This window comes from Odontesthes bonariensis, chromosome 3 (genome assembly GCF_027942865.1).
Source record: "Odontesthes bonariensis isolate fOdoBon6 chromosome 3, fOdoBon6.hap1, whole genome shotgun sequence".
Taxonomy (NCBI): Eukaryota; Metazoa; Chordata; class Actinopteri; order Atheriniformes; family Atherinopsidae; genus Odontesthes; species Odontesthes bonariensis.
The window spans coordinates 23,898,392-23,917,691 of NC_134508.1; the positions used below are offsets into that span (position 1 = coordinate 23,898,392).

Sequence of the window (19,300 nt, forward strand, 5' to 3'; positions counted from 1 at the left end):
CAGTGAAAGCAGAGATGATATTTAAACGGGAGCTGGTAACTGCCGGTCATTTTAGTTCAAAGGAAAATATGTGAAACTCTTAGTGACCTGGAATGCATGGGTCAAAACAAATTAACTCAAGAACAAATACTTCAAGTTTTTAAACGATCACTGCTTTTCTCACGAATCCCATTCTTTCAGTACGTCTGAAACTGTAAAATAGATTGATTAGACAAATAGTTGTAAATCAAATGTCAGCAAACTTATCTACCCATCCATCATCGTTATTTTTTGTTTTCAACCTTTATAGGGGCAGCCCCGTAGACATTTCTTGACACATATTTCCATACGTTAGGGAACTGTGTCACCGCTTGTTGTAACACGACACAGCTAAAATGTTTGTGGTGAAAACTCAAGACAGAAAACAGGAAATGTAGGGTTATCAGATTGCAAGTAGTTTAACTAAGAAACTACAAACCTTAGTTCCAGTAACACGAGCCAGTGAACGAGCATTATGTTATCTACCTGTGTTCCATTACAACTGAATGGTAACATAAGTCAAAACTGTCCAGATTTAGCATTTAAACTAAGGTAAGGCTCCTCATTTGCAGAAAATAATTTGGTCTCCATAAAACAAGACACACACATAAACGGACGACAAGACCGCTGCTATTCAGTGCATCTATTTACACTTGGCTGTAAATCTTGAGAATTAACTAGGACCATGCTCCCTTTACAGCAAATTATTTAAATTCTTCACCAAAAAGTACATGCTCAAAAGAAGGTCAAACTCAGCTGCAAAAACATCTGCCAAATCAACTCCCCATTTAAAGTCTGGATCAAGCGAAAATTGGAAGCGTGCTTATGAGTACTTGGACAGATGCTGATTCATCTCATTGGGCCACATTGTTCTGCTTTGATTGAGTCCTGCTTTGATTGGCGTTAACTACACTTGTCTCCCGGGGGCACAAACGGCTCTCAAACAGCTCACTGTGTTCTTATGTGCTGGGTCTGAAAATAAACGATTATCCGCACACCACTGAGTGCTACGTGGTGTCCGTTTGCGTCTCTGAGGAAAATACTAAGTTGACCAGAGAAAACAAAGCTTTTCACCACATTAAAGACAGAAAAAAAATAATATAGGTCTTCTAATGACATATTTCCTATCATAATAGCCTACTTGAATAAAATATTCTAAGCTGTACATGTTATGAGCTGGAGAGGCACAGGATCCTAAAGGAGAAAAAGCTCTGCTTGCCCAAATACATTTCATTCTTCTGATGCTCAATTTAACCAACAGAATAAAATAAAACCACACTGTTTGGTGCACAATAAGATATTTTCATAGGTTCCTTTTAATATTAGAATTAGAATTACATTTACTTTTACATTTGGACAAATCCACACTCTATAATTGATAAAATCCAGGGTAAAATTCACCAAATGTCAGGCTCACTGTGTTTTTGGGATGAAGCAGAGTTCAGATAAACAAACAACACATTTCTGTGTGGAATGATTCAAGAATGAAAATGACCCAAAGTGTTGGATTTTTTTCCTAATTTTTCTTTTTTTTTTCCCCCCCTCCTTTTCTCTGAGAGTCCATGAAATAAAGTAAATCAGCTTTTATATTCACCTGTAATGGCAGCATGATAAGACCATCACTGACTGCATTTATAAGCCATGGATGGACATAGAAACATACAACAAATATCTGAAGAAACGTTTTCAAAACAGAGACAAAAAGAAAAACCTAGAGAAGTTTTTCCAGCTTACAGCAAAAATATTGAGCACGTTTAACCGTCAGCTGTGAATTAAAGTCAACAACAGCAGCGAGTCTCTCAAGTCACACTTGACGAGTACCTCCAGCTCATCTTAGGTAGCGGATTTTTGTCATGCCCAGGCATATTTGGCACTCATTCGATTCATAAATTCATATAATAGTCAGAAAATTTTATTTCCACCTGCAAGTTAATACACAAATCTGTCACAAAAATGTACAGAGCAGACCCGTACATGTACATCACCGTCTGGTGGCAATTGCAGCCTGTACCAGACAAAAGAAGATAAATAAATAAAATAAGATTGAAAGATAAAAAACAATAAAATACACAGTAATAACATGATATTACAGTTTTCTGATACTTCCTGTAATTGACAGAGTCTATCTCAACGCATGGACAGAAAGTCGAGGTTTTACAATATGTCATTCAGATGATGATGCTCTGTGGGAGAGATTTCTGTTTGTAAATGATGTACCAAAAAAGAAAAAACATCACTGAAATGATGGTGATGAAAACCACTGATGAGCACTAACTGCTGGCCTCTTCGTTCTGTTTTTACTGTATTCTTATAATCTGACATCTTGCACGGCGATTAGTTACAAATCGGAAAAGCACACAAAAATAGAGCTCTACTTCCGCATTCTTTAACACTGAGAAAAAACTTTCAATCACTGAGCTCAGAATAGTGACCTGACATTTTAATGGCCGACACGCAGGTAAACGCACTCAGTCAACGACATGCGGCACCGGCCACGGTTCGCACCTTTAGGAGTCCGGCTGTTGAACACACTTTTAGGACGACGTTCTGTCTCGCGAGGTCTCAAATGATTGTGGTTCATTAGGTTTTTGTTAAAGTAACAAATTCCACATTTTAGGAAGTATGCTTCTTTGTGTTCTTGTCAAACAGTTAGAGGAGTACAATACCACTCTCGGGTCTTTACAGTGACTGTAAGGCTGCATCTCTGCGATTGTGCATTTATTTTCATAAAAAGATTGAAATCTGCGGTAAACAGCTGGCCTGGTTTTGTCCAAAATGAGCAGAGAAAACAACTGTTTTCTGTTGAAAAACAATGTTTATTCTTTCTTCAATAATTTAAATTTGATCCTTTACAAAGGCTCATGGGATGGATTACTTCATGTTTAAGGGGGATAGTATGAAAAGTATCTCCATTCACTACCCATATCTGAATCATACTGCCTGAAAGTGGCATCAAGAGCTACGTATTTGTATATTACACAACTCCACACAATCCACCACCCCAAACCAGTCCCGTTGTTTTTTAATGAGCCTTTATGCTGACCAACATTACCTTTAACTAAAGGTTTTAATCGGAAAGAGTCACTGAAAGAAACCTCTTGAGTGCAGGAGGCCTATTGCTCCACCAGATAACTCTTATCAGCTTCTTAATGAGGGTTTTTAATTAATCTCACTATAAATAAAAAAACTTGCCACAGCGCTCGCTCCATTCCATCCAGCAGTGGATGGCACCACCTGAACTGAAGCCAAGTACCCAGCAGCAGTTCAAACAAGTTAGTGTGAACGCTGCCAGTGTGGGCACAGGTACAGGAATGTCTTTATCACAGAATGTTGAGACTCAGCATATTTTTATTACTGGGAAAATGCCACATAAAATACTTACTTTGGTATTTAATCTAACTATAGCATCTAATTTAACTGTTTTCTTTTCATTTTTTTTATTCTTAACTGGAGGGCCTGGACTGGGTGGGGATAATGAGCATGGAGCTGATTACTAAAGGGAAAATGTGTCTTGGATCAAAGTTGAATTCTTGTCATTTAAAGAAGGGTTAGCTGATGCCATCATGTGGACCATGAGTTCACAAAAAAAAAATTAAATAAATCAGGATTCTCATTTAAGATTTTTTTGGCTCTTGATGGAGTCTTGCCAAAAAAAAAAAAAAAAAAAAAAAAAAAAAAGCATTATGACCACGTCTCTGTGCAAAACTAACTAAAAAGTGGTATTGAACTTCCAACTCCCAGCAAGACAACGAGCATTTGTATCCCAAAGTGATATCTGTTGAAGCGTTCTTTCCACAGATATCATTAGTTGGAGTTGGTACATTTTCAAATAACAACATATCTTTTTCCATTACAGTATTCCAACCTGCAATAGGCACTGATTTCTTTTCAAATAAAAGGCTTCCTTCGTAAAAAGCAGTGAAAATGTTCCTCCAACTTGAATATGCAAGGCACCGTGAGAAATTTCTCTAAATGGACAAGACACGTTCACATTTGAACAGTAAACAGAGAGCAAGCCGTTTTTTTGTTTTGTTTTTTTAAACAACCCCTTCAGTATGTTCAGTTTGGTGAACTTAATGACAGGAGTTTTTATCTTGACTTGTGGCTACTTGCCCTGCAGATTAAATCAGGAGAACTAATCATACTCATAAACCAGCTCCTAACAAGCTCAGCAACACCTGTACGAAACCGGCCTCAAGCATAAACACTGCAGGTTATGAAAATCAAAAGCTTGAGATAGCATCAACATCACATGCTGTTGTCAGTCACAGTAAGTACCGAGGTGGGAGCTGCACTTCATCTGAACCCAAGTGGAATGAGATCGCACAACGGTGCGCGAGTCGAATGACCTGGAGAAGCAATTATCTAATGAACCCGTTTGTTTTGATAATCAATCAGTAAACACAAGAGTAGCTGGTAATGATGCTGGAAGGAAAGGTTCAGCTGGTGTGAGCTTACTGTTTTCATAACAAAGATAATTAAACACGTTTTCAAATGACCTTAAAACTACATGTAACAATATTCTGAGAATTTACATGAACAACTCGTTTATTTCAGCACGAATATTGCCACCGCTCTGAGAGATGTAACACATAAAATCTAATGTAGGCTTTGGCTATGGTCACCTACTGTATGGCACTGTCAATGCGGTTCACTGACCATCGAGGCTTTTTTTTTTTTTTTTTAATTCTCTCTTTTTTGTCCTTTCATTGTTAAGTTTGCTCTATGATGATTGAAAAGTAAACATCGTATCTGAAATGATAAGTCATAGGAACGGGTGATTAAATACATCAAGCCCACAGCTCTATAGACTACTATCCAAAGTTCACACTTCACATATTGGTCCGTTTAGGTCGACAAAACAATAGTTCACCCTCCTTTATTGCAAAAATGTAAACATTCCTCCATCCAACAATGTCTTAGCCACAAATGTTAGCTGCAAGTTGGCCTTTTTCAAACAGAGGAGACTTCTGGTTTTTCCTTTTTATACTTCCGATTTGGGTTATTAAGGCTTCAATGACGCAAATGCTCATTAGTAACTAAACTCATTTACGCCAGAGTTACAGTCATAAGGTTTACTGAAATATGTATTCAAATAATTAGTCGCTTTTTGGAGAGACTTGTGTCGTTTTGAACTTTTTAATTCTTATACAGCGTAACGCCCAACGCATTGATGAGGAATAATGCAATTCATTTTGTCTTCTTTTATTTGCGTGATGCAGTACTGGTCAGGGTAGAAGCACAATCCGTTGCTTAAATGATTCTGGAAAACAGGGCAAAACAAAGACCGACCAATCCAATTCCTGTGTGCGATTTCAGATTGTAAACCAGTAAATGTGCAGGAGATTGGTCATTGAATATCTGGGATTTTACTGTTTACCTCATTTCCACAAATGCCTGCATTTGGTCCGTCACATATGGATTATGCCCCCTAGTCTTCAACTAAAGGACATGCCTTTTATTGGCTGGTTGAACTTCCCCTCAGCAATGGTAGACGCTTGTGTTAGCTGTGTAATTTTCCCGTCCACGTCAATGGAACATGTGTTTGGAACTACCATGACAGACCAACAATTCCAGCGTAAAGGAAGAGGTCAGATAAAAGAGATTGGACCGCCAAAATCCACCCAAAAAAGCTAGAATGTTTTAACGTATTTGGGGATGACGAAAAGATTTTCTCACAAAAAAAAAACAAAAAAAAAAACAAAAAAAAGAGTTTGGCACAATGATTCTCGTAGGAATATATAGACTTCCGGTAGACTAGCACACAAGCACACACTTAGGTGGAAACGAGGCATTACAGCGTCAGGATGCACACCATCACATCACTGTTTTGGCACAGTGACAAGATGTAGTTTAAACCAGTATCATTTGAGGCAAAAATAACCTGCCATCATTTGAGAGTAAGAAACAAAAAAAGAATATGAATTGAGCATGAGATGGCACATTGGTGTCGCCCCCCCGTCATTACCCAATTACAAATGTTACATTATAACCAACAGCCTCCTCATAGTGCCACAATGTGCAAATTCTTTTTAATCAATTATTTAGAACTAACAGCAGTCACTATTTATTTTTGTCATGTAGTGAATGATCTAATATGGACAATGCCTGGCTCCTGTAAAACTGCTTTTCCTTGGTTTATGTCAACGTATTAAACATCTGAAACATGGAGTGTTTAAGATTAAGTTTAGGGATATTCCAAATGGCTTCTCATCGAAATGAGAACAGCTTCTTTTCCGTTTCAGCCTTTGATAGAAAATTCCTGTTTAAATCCATGGTACACAGAAGCCAAGAAAAAAAAAAAACAACTAAAAGAAATCTCTTGTCAGCAGTTGAGAAGCGACAACTGTGTCACACAAATCCTCCATTTTAAAGGAAAAAAGATCAACTTGAGCTAAAAGCCACATTTGACGGCCTACGACGTGCAACTCTGCAACAACTGAGCCTTCTCAATTGGCTATAAAGATCAAGCTCATGTGAGCACTCGCTAAAAAAATGTTTATATAAAAAAAAAAAAAAAAAAATTGTAAAAAAACACATCAGCAGGCCTGTGCTTCCATTGCTCAATCTACCAGCCAGCCAGTTTAGCAGAAAAGCAATTATGATGAAGTGAAATTTTGACCAGATGAAAGATTCTCTGAAATGGTACATGACATTTCTGCTGCTCAGGAAAAAAAGAAAAAAGAAAATAAATAAATAAATCTGAATAACACAACAATACTACTTCTGTTAACAATAAGGTAAAAGATCTGACATCACATAATTTTTCATTTTGACAGTTACCTGTAGCTTACATGGGCTACTGTTAGTATGTACATGTAGCAGCATACAACCACCCTAACAGTGATCATCAGACTACAAGATAACCATTCTAACATCTCTCTCCAAAATGGCTATAGATGTGGATGAGGTGGAATGTGCAGTTTTTATTATTTTAGTTTATATTATTCTTTAAAAGCATTATTTTTTTCAAGTGTCCTCCCCCCCGCCCCGCCTGTTCTCATCTTTATGCCTTTCAATCCTTTAGTTTTCCAGAAATCCTGGCATGTTTGATTTTATTCTTCGTACAGTTAGCAGTTAAGTTTTGGCACTTAAAATATACATAGTCTCTTTTTTTTTTTTTAAATACATATACGCACAGTAATAACAGTAATACACCAGTGTCCAGTGATAATTTGAGGTGAAACTTTGGTCTCCATATTACCAACTGGACTACAAAACGCTGGTCGTCGTATGGAGGAAAACTAAACGAGAACAAAGTTTTTTTTCAAAAGGATAAATAAACCAATGTGAAATAAATAAATAAATATCTGACTGACACGGTTAAAACAAAAGAAGAGAAGTCGCAGCATGACTTTGCGTCATGCTTGATTATCATTAAAAACAGACCATTCACACCTGATAACTCACAAATGATAGATTCAGCACATTCCCATTGAGGTTATAGCTTAATGCCACTATTGAGGTTATCAATGTCACCCTCAAATACATTTCAATAAACCATATCTACACTGCTAACTCAGAGTGTCCACTACATATTTGGCCCCAGTCATTTATTCATCAGTTTTATCTATTATTTACTTTTTTTTTTTTTTTTGGTAAAGGACAACCTGTGGCTCCAACGGGGTGAGAGTTACGGCGAAGAGCGTTTCAGCGGCCCAGGGTCAAAAGTGCAACGTGACAAGCGTGAACCCCGCTCCCTGCAAGTCTGGGATGATCCTTGGGAGGTCGATCGAACATGATATGCTACTTTTTAAATTTCTGCATGTTGACGTAGGAGAGCCAAAGCTCATTCAATCCATGTGTGCTACTTTTACCATCATTCAGTTAGATAGAATTCTCCAAATATCTCTGTCTGTTTTATACATTTAAACTCGTCTTTTTAACCCAGATTGGACGAAACAATTCCCAAAATATGATTCCATACAATTAAATAGGATTGTGTGCAAAATGCTCTATAGGCATACAGTAACAAATAATGGTCTCATCTACTAGCCACAGCATTAGATTTGCTTGTGATGAGGTATGAACACTTGCCAGTACCTGGGAGGAACCATTAACCTTCCGTCACGCCAGCAACTACGTTTCTATGATGAGGGTCGCCTCTCTGACATTCATAGTATTTAAGTTGAAGGAAAAAAAACTAATGTAATGTGTGTAAATGATGGGAGCAGTAATATTTGTGAGTGTAGGTCGTCTGAGTAAAAACTGAAAATGGAGATGTCAGCTCTCTGCTAGAACCTAGCTCAGCATCAGGTCTCATAATAATAACTGAAATAATTCTCAGAGATTTCTCATTCCCTTTTATATGCACAAAAAAAGATTCCCGCAAGTTTCTAACTAGGTACCTGTACCGTGTGAGTCAGCCTGACAGTTGAATGGATGGATGACAGTGAAGGGTCCAGTGTGCTAAGGTGAGGATAAGCCTTCATCTGTCTTCATCGTTCCTCTTCAGTTTGAACTTCATTTACAGAGGCAGGTCTGTGCTGTTGTGGCGAGTCTTTCTGGAAGTCCCATCATCCCTGGGCAGCGCTTTCTGCAGGCTGGACATGGCAGCGGTCTTCTTTGGGTCAATGACTGCGTAGCATTCACTGCGCCGGGGTGCCTGTGGACCACATTTTTTGGGTGGTAGGCGCTGGTGCTGTGGCTGGGCACCCCCGCTGCTGAGGGATTGGCAGGGAGGTTCTCCCTCCAGATCCACCTGGATGTAATTCAGCTGCCGCGATGGAGGCATGTGACTGTGCTCACAGCCTCCAACCCCTGAACGCGATCGTCTGCGGAAATCAAAGCTAAATATTCGCCCCCCTCTGTCTGGCTGACACTGCCGTGGATGCGGAGCGCAGGCATGTCGAAGCCGGGAAGGCTGGACCTGCTCTGTGTTGACATAGTTCTGAAGGGCATCCCTGTGGATGCCCCGACTGTCCTGGTGGTATCCATTGGGTGTCCCAGGGCCTTCTGAGAACTCATACTCGTCAAAGTCTTCCTCTTCCTCCTCATATTCCTCATCGTCCTGATCTTCATCATCTTCTTCTTGCTCATCATCCCGCTGCAGAGCGCTGTACTCCCACACCGGTGGCAGAGAGGGCAAGTTCTCATAATTAAGAAGAGCTGTCCGACGATGACCTCCACCCATGCCCCTCTCACAGGCATAGCCCTGCGGAGGTAGAGATGATGGGCCGTGGGCATGTGGGTGCAAGAGGGAGTGCGAGTGACTGTCCCCGGTGCTGCTGCTGCTGCTTGAACCCACGGACTGGGACATGCTGCTGGGGCTCAGGCGCTGCTTGCGGCCGCTCCGCAGGCCGTTGATGTTCTCATAGGTGAGCTCGCCGCTCTGGCAGCTGTCTGGGTGGTCGTGGCCCGGGTGCCGGTGCGCATGGTGATGGAAATGGTGATAGGAGTGAGAGTTGCACAGGTGCATTGAAGGCTCGTCTCCTTCTGTCTCTGAGCCTGTTGCACCCTCTACTGGCTGAAGGTTGTGAGGATTGTGGCCATGTCTCTCCCTCTCTCTCTCCAGCAGATGGCGCTGCACTGGTGTGGGACCCAACATGAATTTGGCCTCCTGTGAAGACGGCTGTAAGAACACCTGAGGATCTTTATGCTCCTCGAGGGGACAGCACCGCAGGTTGGACTGAGGATTCCCCTGGCCCCCGACAGGCATGGGTCCCCGTGTTGTTTCAGGGAAACTGCTGGACCGCACCTCAGGTAGAGAGTGCACACAGTGACGCATGGAGAGGTCCCCCTCCATACTCACAGTATTTACATAGGTGTGAGTCTGGGAGGTAAAACAAAGACACGCTCGAGTTATGCTCTTGCACAGTCCAAGTCACCCATACACTGCATGAATAGTTCTCACCTGGTCTTCCAAACCCATGAGGCTATGTCCGTGATCATCAGCAAGAGAGGGTTGGGAGGAATCACCTCTGATTGGATAACCAGGGTATCCGTTGGGATATGACTGGACAGGAAATGCTGGAGCTGCAAACATGCCGATGTACAGAAAAATCAGGCTGAGACTGATGTGCAAAAATGGAAGTGAAAATTCTAATGCAAACCAGAATGAAATCTTAGAAGCTAAAACCTGTCCTCATTCAAATCATTCAGCAGTTGTACCTGTTTTAATGCGGCACTAAACAGTTTAGAGTCAACTAAATTAATCGGTGGATGGGGTAATATACTAGAATTGTAAATAGCCGGTATATTGTCAGATTTTCAACACCTTGGGGGTCTAAATGACTACTTTCTCGCCTGAAAATGTTTCAAATGTTGCCAAAGTTATATATTTATAGAGTTTAGAGCTTAAGAGAAATCAGCTTTTCAGGCCATAGACTACAAACCACGTCGCGTTGACTACGTAAAACTTCTTCATCGCTCTGATTGGTTGTTGCCCCATCCTATTGCGTGGCGTTGAATTTGACAGACAGCCGTTTATCCCGCCCACGCTGGTATCCAGCGTCACTAGACCCCTGTACAGCTATTTGCTGTACGGGTCTGGCTTGCTAGGCTAGTAATATACAGCAAGTAAGAGGAATTGTTCCCTCATAAACATAGCCCATTCAAACTTAATTTAGCTGTTTGCTAGCCTTTTGAAAAAAGAAAGAAACATACTTAAAGACAGAACAAATAAAACTGTCACAAATCTGCTGGAGATAAATTCCATGTTATTATTTCACAGGTCACTGACACAGTCTTAAAAAAATCAAGAACATACTGTTTTCTTGTTGACGATCTCTGAGAATCATCAACACTAAAAGTGCAACTAAAAGGACAATTTATACAACATCCTGGAATTCTTAAAAAAAAAAAAAAAAAAAAACGTTCAAGTTTTTGCCGTTTCCAACATTTCTCTTTCAACTTATCAAATATCCCAATTCTATGACAATACAATGGTATTATACAAAATAAAAAGAAATGCACGCAAACACAACATTTGTACAGAGCAGGGTCCGCATGGAAACCAATGATTTCCACCAAGCCAAGAAAAGTCATGCAGTAATGCTACCGGAATAAAATCTGCCTGCCAAAACGGATGTCGTTGTCATGTCAAGTGTCTCATTAACTCACTTTGTTTTCAGCAACATTTTGCTAAAAATCCACCAAAAAATGGCTTAGCCAGATAGCACTCAAGTACAGAAGTCTCTTTTTTGGTGTGAACCTGCATTGAAAGTGGTTTCTTTTGACCATCTATGTGTATTGCATGTTCATGCACACACACACACACACATTCATTAGCCCAGTAGCATGCTCACTAAGCAGTTGTTGTGTTGTCCTGTGGTTTAAGGTCACCTGTGTATTATATGAGATTGCTGCTGCTTGTGCTTTTTTGTTTTTTTTTTTGTTTGTGTGTTTGTTCTCTGCTTGTCTGCTTCCAGGTGCTCCTGGTGCTTCTAAGGCTGGATTCCCCACAAAAGCCGTGAATTGTCTTCAGTTTTGTTTTTACAGGTGTAGCAGCTGGTTGTCTGATTTTTCATTGTTATTTATGTTTGTCTCTTCATGTTTCTGTTCCTTTTTTTCCCCTTCTTAACTCCCTCTCTCTCTGTCCCCCGGTCCGGTTCGGCACTATCACATCATGTTAAGTATTGTAACAAAAATAAATAAATAAAAATGAGGAGTTGATGGACGTCAAGGGGAGCTTTACATTCATAAAGCTTCCCTTGGCATAGCAAATGTGTTTGGCATAAACAGTATTCAGATTACAATTCTGCTGCCATAATGCTGGACAGGACAAGGGGGATAAAAAAGAAAAAAAGAAAGTGGTTTCTTTTTTACCACTTGGGGGCAGTGCAAACACGTGTTCGTCGATAACGGTGAACCTGTCCAGAAACACATTCTTACACATACAGCCGTTACAGAGCAACACCTGTGTTTTCATCTCCACTTAATAATGAGGGCAACTTTGACTGCTTTGACTGCTGGATGGATGGATTTACTCTTAAAGGTATGGATGAATCTGTGAATCGTAGCGAATGCTACTTTTGCCCACTTAGATCTGAACTGAAATCTGCCTATGGAAAAACAACACATTTGAAACAGCAACCCCCATGAGCCATTCATTCATTCAGTGCGAGTGTGTGTGGATCAGTTGCACGTGTAATGTAATATTTAGGCCCAAGTGCCGAAGGTGGCGCAAAGGCCTATTTAAATGTAAGTGCTATTTAATCCAATTCTTATTCCAGTAAATGAATTAGAATTGAATGCTGCAAACATGGACCCCTACCATAATCAATAATTTAATATATACATTTAGAAAAAAACAAGTCTGCCATAAAAACTGAGGGGCACTACTTGTGAGGTCATCAAGCAACATGCATGTCAATACCGGTGTGAACTGGTATTCTACAAAATCTATTGCTGTACTACTGCTTGCGTTTGTATATATATATGTGTGTGTATATGTGTGTGTGTGTGACTCACTGTTGGGAGTCTGTGGTGTGCGAGACATGTCCATCTCCGGTGTGTGGCCACTGCGACTCATCATCATCGACTCCTCCACCACGTTGATGCTGTTACATTGCATCAGCTCCTGGAGCAGATTAAAGATCTCCTCTGCCCGGGAACACTTGAATGCAAAGATTCCTAAACAAACGAGCAAAATTGCACCACGTCAATAACCACACCAAAACTCACTAAAAGCTAGATGTTTACGCATGTTGAGTTTTCCCTTCAGTTTTTGGTCCTTTTTGTAAATAAAAAAAAAATAATAAAGTAAGACAAAATAATTCTCCGAGACCGAGTAAAAACAGCAAACAGATGCTTGTCACTTTAAAGTAGAACAGCAATAATGTATGTCCAATGACCGCATTTAGTCTTAAAGGGATAGTTCGCTTCTTTCAACATGAAGCTGTATGACATCCCCTACGAGTAATATAATTTATGAATATTTTCTTACCCCCTGCTGCGTCCTGTGAGCCGAGTTCCAGCCGAGTTTTGGCGTTGACAAAGGTAGTCCGGCTAGTTGGCTGGGGCCACAAAAATAAAGCGTTTTGCTTCTCAAAACAATATGCGTTCAAAAGAGTAATACATTTGCATCACAAAATCATTCTCCAGGAAAAAGTCAGACCTCACAATCGCTTGGCGCTATTTTCTCTCCCTTCGTATCACTGCGTGCTGCCACCTGCTGATAGCCGCATCTGTTACGGTGTTTACTGCTCAGAACACAGGGGACTGCTGGGTCTGCACGGTCTACACAGCCCGCAGTGATACGAAGGAAAGAAAGAAAATAGCGCCAAGTGATTGTGAGGTCTGACTTTTTTCTGGAGGACGATTTTGTGATGCAAATGCATTACTCTTTTGAACGCATATTGTTTTGAGAAGCAAAATGCTTTATTCTTGTGGCCCCAGCCAACTAGCCGGACTACCTTTGTAAATGCCAAAACGAGGCTGGAACTCGGCTCACAGGACGCAGCAGGGGGTAAGTCAATGTTCATAAATGATAATACTGGTATGGGATGTCATACAGCTTCATGTCAAAAGAGGCGAACTATCCCTTTAAGGACTACAGTCATATAAAATCAAATGCAAACATTTTGGCCACAGCTTGGTAAGAAGCATAGCAGCCTGCAGGTTAGACCCCAGCCAGTCATAGATCTCATAACCCATTTGATGCAAAGACCAGCTTTAGTACACCTTACCGCAGACAGTCGGCTGTGGGAAAAAAAAAAAAAAAAAAGAAATTTTGTGTAGCAGATGCAGAGAATCAGAGAAAATGTTGCCCACCCTGTCCCGTCTGACAACGGCGACCGCTCTCAAATGAAAACAGGTTGGAGTCATAGCCGTAGCGACGCAGGCAGAGATACGGCCACCGGATGGCGTCCCTCTTACGCGTGTGAAGGATGAGCTCAGTCTGAGTGAGCTCCATGATCCCAGAGCCCAGCTCATTGCCTTCATCGTCCACATTGATGACCTAAAAGAGGCAGAAACCCATTAGCGTAAAGAGACTGATGGGAAGGGGAAAAAAAAAAAAAAAAAAGAGACAAATTTGACCGTTTTCATTTTCAAGAATATGCTCTTTTCTTTTTTTTTTTTTTTTAAATCTATAAAGGTTACAAAAATGTTGGAAGCGGGGCATGTTAACCACTGTGTTCCATTATCTCTTCTTTTCATCTTTCTTGTGTGACAGGATTTCATGCATCATAACAAAATGTTCTCAGTGACGGGCACAGACTGAAGACAGGCCGGTTTAACTCCCAGACTAACGATGGAGCCGTGCCCTTTTATTACAAGCAGAATGTGGTTGTATTGTCTTGCTGAAGTAAGCGCGGCCTTCTTGGAAGAATACGCCATCTGGATGAAAGGACGCTGGTCGGAAAGCCGTGCATGTTGGCATTTATTGAGCCTCCACAGATGAGCGAGTTAGTTTACATGGTAGGGTTTAAACTTGCATTTGTGGAGGCAGCAATGAACTTGGATCATGCTTCTTGCCTACAAAGATTTTTTTTGGAATCTTCTTCTGGAATCTTTTAATGATAATAGCAGCAGATGATGAACTCCCCTAATAAACTACTGTAATATATTTTTTCCCCACAATGGTTAACACCTACCCTCCCGTATTGCTAAGCCTCTCTGGGATGCCGTTTCTGGAACACAATCACGGCACTGTTGACAAGTGACGGGAGGAGTAATGCGATTTTCCACCAGACTCGGTTTCTTTTCCCCCCACTACACAACTGTTCCACATGCTGCTGTTCCAACTTTCTTTTAAAGACATTTCTGGCATCAAATTCAAAATAAACATAGATGCTCCAAGAAGTATATCAATTTCGACATTTGATATGTTGTCGTTCCACTGTGTTCCAGCTTTTTCCTTTTTCCTTTGTTGTTTTGTTTTTTTTTTTTTTTTTTTTCCTTCCCGGGAAATGTTGTCGTGGAATCATTTGGGAATTACTGACCTTAAATTTGGTGAGATGGTTGTCTCGGATGGGGTCTCTGTACAGACAGCTCCAGCAGCTCCCCATAGCTTCAGCAGGCCAGCTGAAACCTGTCAAGAATAAAGTCAACGCCATCACAATCAAGCTCCTCCACCAAAAAAAAAAAAAAAAAGCATCAACTTATAGTCTTTGCAAATGCAAAATAACACCAATGTGCATCTGCAGCCATTCTTACTCAGTCCAGGCCATCAGTGTAAAGAGATCCGCGTCTCAATCCCAGGATCTTCTACTGGGCAGCTGCATCACAAGCCAGTTAGTTTGCTGGACAGAACTCTTCAAAAGAAGATTGATGTTCTGCCCCCTGAAATCACAAAGCACATTCAGCCTTAGGTGGAGGTCTTGCAGCCAAATGTAAAAGTATGAACATTATCACCTGAGAAACAAAATAAAATGGACAAGGCATCTCGAGATACTAAAACTGTTGAATGTAATGATTTCTGTTCCTCCTCTCAATCCTGTCAAATCTCTGTTATATTCAGACAAAGCGTGGATGAAACAAGAAAATAAGATATTAATGTTCTTAACGTCACAAAAAAATTGAGAAAACAATATTTGAAGTGTTATGAAAATGTCGTAAGGTCCCTTGAGGGCTGTGAGGCACTTAACTGTACATGAATGGTGTAAATATCTTGATTTGCTGATGAAGACCAAGAGAAGTACCAGCAATAACTTCAGACCTTAAAGCCTGAAGGCGTCAATTCACCATCTGGATTCTTTCTCATTTTTTTGTTTTGTTTTTTACAAATACACTTTTTTCACGTGCAAGCTTTGTAGTAGAAATTCTACAACTGTGTACTAGATTTTAAATTTCATTTAAAGGGGGGGGTGAATGAAAACCTAAAATCGAGCACTGGCGTCAACCAGTGATAGAAGACGTCCAAAGTGAAAATAAAGGAAGGCCAGATTTGATCAAAACCATGAGGTGACAAATCATCAGCGTAGAGTAGACTAGCAACCCAAGAGAGAGAAAGAGAAAACTAGAAAACATTACATGAAAATGGTTCTCATTCTGAGGTACACTGAGCTCATGACTGGAAGTCAGAGGCATGAAGTCAGCACACCTCTTCCACCTGTGCCTCCTCACATCAGTGGAGTAAAATTATCATCCAAATGCGTGATCAAATGTTGCACTGAGCACCGCAGTGACAACAATCCTCCGGCTTCAGGGACCACTGGGTGATTTCTGCTCTTCACACAGACTACGAACCCCCCCCCCCCCCCCAAAAAAAAATAAATAAAATGTACACAGCCGCATTATGTGTGCTCTAACCTGGGCCTCCACATCTGACAGGAGACGCCGGGCTGAGCACCGAGCCACAGCTGCCCCGAATCAGTGCGAGCAGGCTAAAGAGCTAAGCTACATCCCACATTTATCACACAGTCAGTCAGGTCAGTGAATGAGCTCTTCCTCCCAGTGAGCTGAAAATCTCAGCCTTTCTTAACCAACCCGACTCAAGAGCCCTCCCCAAAAACAAGCCGACAGCCAGGGCTTCGTGTGCCCCCCACAATGTGCACACAGATTTGAACTCAGCCATGCAACCATGAAATCAGCACACTGACACCAACTGCACCACGACACGGTTCAGTGACCATTTGTTTTTGCTGGTGCGAGGCTACAACAGCGGTGAGAACATAGCAGTCAACGGGAGAGTGGAGATCGACAGCGATGGTTTGCTACTCACATGTCTGGCACGGGGTTTTTTTTATGTTGTTTTTTTTTTTTAAATATATGAGCCCTAATGCGAAATGAGCATTGAGACTGCGGTGACTTATCGGCGGCGGCTGCTGCTGCTGCTGCTGCTGGTGGTGGTGCTGGTGGTGCTGGTGGTAGCGGGATGTGGCACTTGCAGGGCAGAGACGCGGATAAATGATGCAGTGAGAGCGGTAAAAAATGTTGTTATTTTTTTTCCTCCTATTACGCCCCCCCCCCTCCCACCCACCCACTACTGCAGCACGGGCCTCTGCCTGTATGACATTTCCCAAGCAGCTGGGGTGAAAGTTCACAGCCAAACAACGAGGCTGAGAGGAGCGGCAAGAAGGTAAGAAACGCTGGAGGACCGGGAGTTAGGTGTGTCTGCCTGGCGGAGGAGGAGGAGGGGCAAAAAAAAAAAAAAAACCCTGCTCAGACTGTGAGCGTGAACTGTGGAAGTTTTTCTGTGCCATCAGAGTTTGAATACGAATTTCTAATATCGAATTTTTACAGCATCAAAATCAGACTCTGAAATTGAAAAACCAACAGTGTAAAAAAAAAAATCAACTTCCAAAAATTCAGTGTAAAAAAATTCAACTTCAAAAAATTCAGTGGAAAAAGAACCAGACTCAACATCCGGGTGAACAGGGAGAGGCAATCGATCCCTGTCTCAATTCATCCAACGGCAGCCAATCAAGTTAAGCTCCGTTGGACAGATCAGCCATGTCCACCAGCGCGGGTGATGGTGCTTCGGTGAGTGAGTTTACTTTATTTGCCAATTGTGTGAATAAAATTGAGTAATAGATATTACTCAATTTCTATTGAGCTGACCTGACGAATTGAGACAGGGATCGATTGGTTCTCCCTGTTCACCCGGATGTTGAGTCTGGTTCTTTTTTCACTGAATTTTTTGAAGTTGAATTTTTTTTTTACACTGTTGGTTTTTCAAATTCAGAGTCTGATTTTGATGCTGTAAAAATTCGATATTAGAAATTCGTATTTAAACTCTGATGGCACAGAAAAACTTCCATAGTGAACGTGTCTCCAATAATATTAATTAAAAAAACAACAACAACAACAGTCTTTGCACTAGGGTTATCTGCAGTAAACAGATTTATAATACCGGTCTAAATTGGTGGGATATTTTATGAAATGTAACAAAAACGATTGTTTTGGGGGTTTTTTCCCCTAATGTGAGCTTATATATTTTTTTTAAAGTTGCCCAAATGACAACAAATGACTGGAAAAGTAGTGTAATGCTAAACAGATGTACATTTATGGAATCTCACAACTAATTTGTTTAATTATAATCTCTTTGAATGGGCTCAGAAACCCCCTAAATAGACCATCGTCAGTGAAGATTATGTGTCTGCATCAACAAATGCGAGTTAAAAAGTCCTGTATCCAATATAAAAAGAAAGAAAAGAAACACAAGATCCGGGAATTCGACCATTCACGAAGAGACTGTGCTCATTTAAAGATTAGTTTTGAATGTTTCTGTTTAATTGGGGTTGTGTGAAGTTGGTGCCTCTCAGAGGCAAGGAAGGGTCCTCAATGGCTGCCTTTCAAGGAGGCCATGTCATAAAATCTCACCAAAGAACTGTTCTGATATCAAGGTTTCTTTGAAGAACTAGTCCTTTATTTGGTGAAATGTCAGTTTAGTTTCAGTGTAGCTTTCAAAGCTCCTACTATTTTTGTGCCACTGAAGATAATGGAAGATCAAGGTGAAATTTGGTTGGCACAATATGTGTTCTTTTTCTCTGTTAGTTTTTATCATATTTTAAGTGTCTTACGCTCGCGCTCTTTTTGTTTGTGGAATCAGAGAGGAATCCTGACAGAGGTACTAAAGCTTGGAACGACTTTTCAGAGGATAAGTATCAGTGTTAATGTTTGCTACCATGTTGGTGTTTTAAAAAAACTAGCCAGTCGTATCACGTAAACTGTACACGCCTATCAGCAGGTAGATCTACACTAGCAAACATATATTTTATTGAAAGTTAAAATGGAAGGAGGCGGCGAAGCCTATAAAGAAGAACACTGACTTGTAAAAGAACAAACTGAAGTTAATCATTAATTGGAATGGAAACATACACCTCATCAGGTGAAACTCTGCCCTCTTGTGGTAACAATATTTTTTGAGACCAAAGTTCCAAAATGCACCTTTAATTCGACTTTTTTTTGCGCTGTAAATTTTGCCCCGATTCTTTTCTGCTGTTTCCTCTGCAGACGATGGGATCAGCTGTTATGAGCTGCTCTGACACAGGTGCAAAACTTTCCTGTATGTGTGTGTGCGTGCGGTAACAGTGATGATCGTGATCACTCACCGTGTGACTGTGCAACCTGCTTCAAATTGTTAATCCTTAACAACTGTGTGCAACTGAGCTCACTTCTGTACAGCAGAGAACAAGAAATGTTGATTCATAAGCATTCCCATGAACTCATGGACACGGATATAAGTTGTATTCTAACTGTGCGTGAAAATTTCCTCATGGCTCTTTTATTTTTTTTCCTCAAAGAAAAGAAGCGTGTATGACGCCAGTGTTGGTGCAGACTAGAGACATTGTTAAGCCAACAGGTGTGAATTCCTTTGACCGATCAGTGATCTGTAGTGTTTTCATGTTACTGTTTACAACCTTGTTAATCGCTAGTAGTAACTAAAAGTAGTACT

The 19,300-nt window shown here is 40.8% G+C and overlaps 1 protein-coding gene across 1 annotated transcript; it reads right to left on the bottom strand.

The window, feature by feature from the left end:
* Positions 1-1,198: 1,198 nt before the first annotated feature.
* On the bottom strand, positions 1,199-16,844 carry frs3 (fibroblast growth factor receptor substrate 3). Its single transcript, XM_075461155.1, has 7 exons — positions 16,625-16,844; positions 15,118-15,243; positions 14,904-14,992; positions 13,732-13,918; positions 12,430-12,591; positions 9,872-9,993; positions 1,199-9,790 (listed from the first exon to the last, which is right to left on the bottom strand). Exons 3-7 carry the CDS (start codon positions 14,967-14,969, stop codon positions 8,486-8,488), a joined length of 1,842 nt encoding a protein of 613 aa, XP_075317270.1. The 5' UTR covers positions 14,970-14,992; positions 15,118-15,243; positions 16,625-16,844; the 3' UTR covers positions 1,199-8,485.
* Between the last annotated feature and the right edge of the window lie 2,456 nt (positions 16,845-19,300).

What these genes read in the sequence shown, in the direction of transcription:
- frs3 (XM_075461155.1), bottom strand. Translation starts at nt 14,969, where the DNA reads ATGGGGAGCTGCTGGAGCTGTCTGTACAGAGACCCCATCCGAGACAAC. An exon ending in ACCATCTCACCAAATTTAAG is followed by an intron (nt 13,919 to 14,903) that starts GTCAGTAATTCC and finishes TGCCTCTTTTAG; the next exon opens with GTCATCAATGTGGACGATGA. An exon ending in TCATGGGTTTGGAAGACCAG is followed by an intron (nt 9,791 to 9,871) that starts GTGAGAACTATT and finishes TTTACCTCCCAG; the next exon opens with ACTCACACCTATGTAAATAC.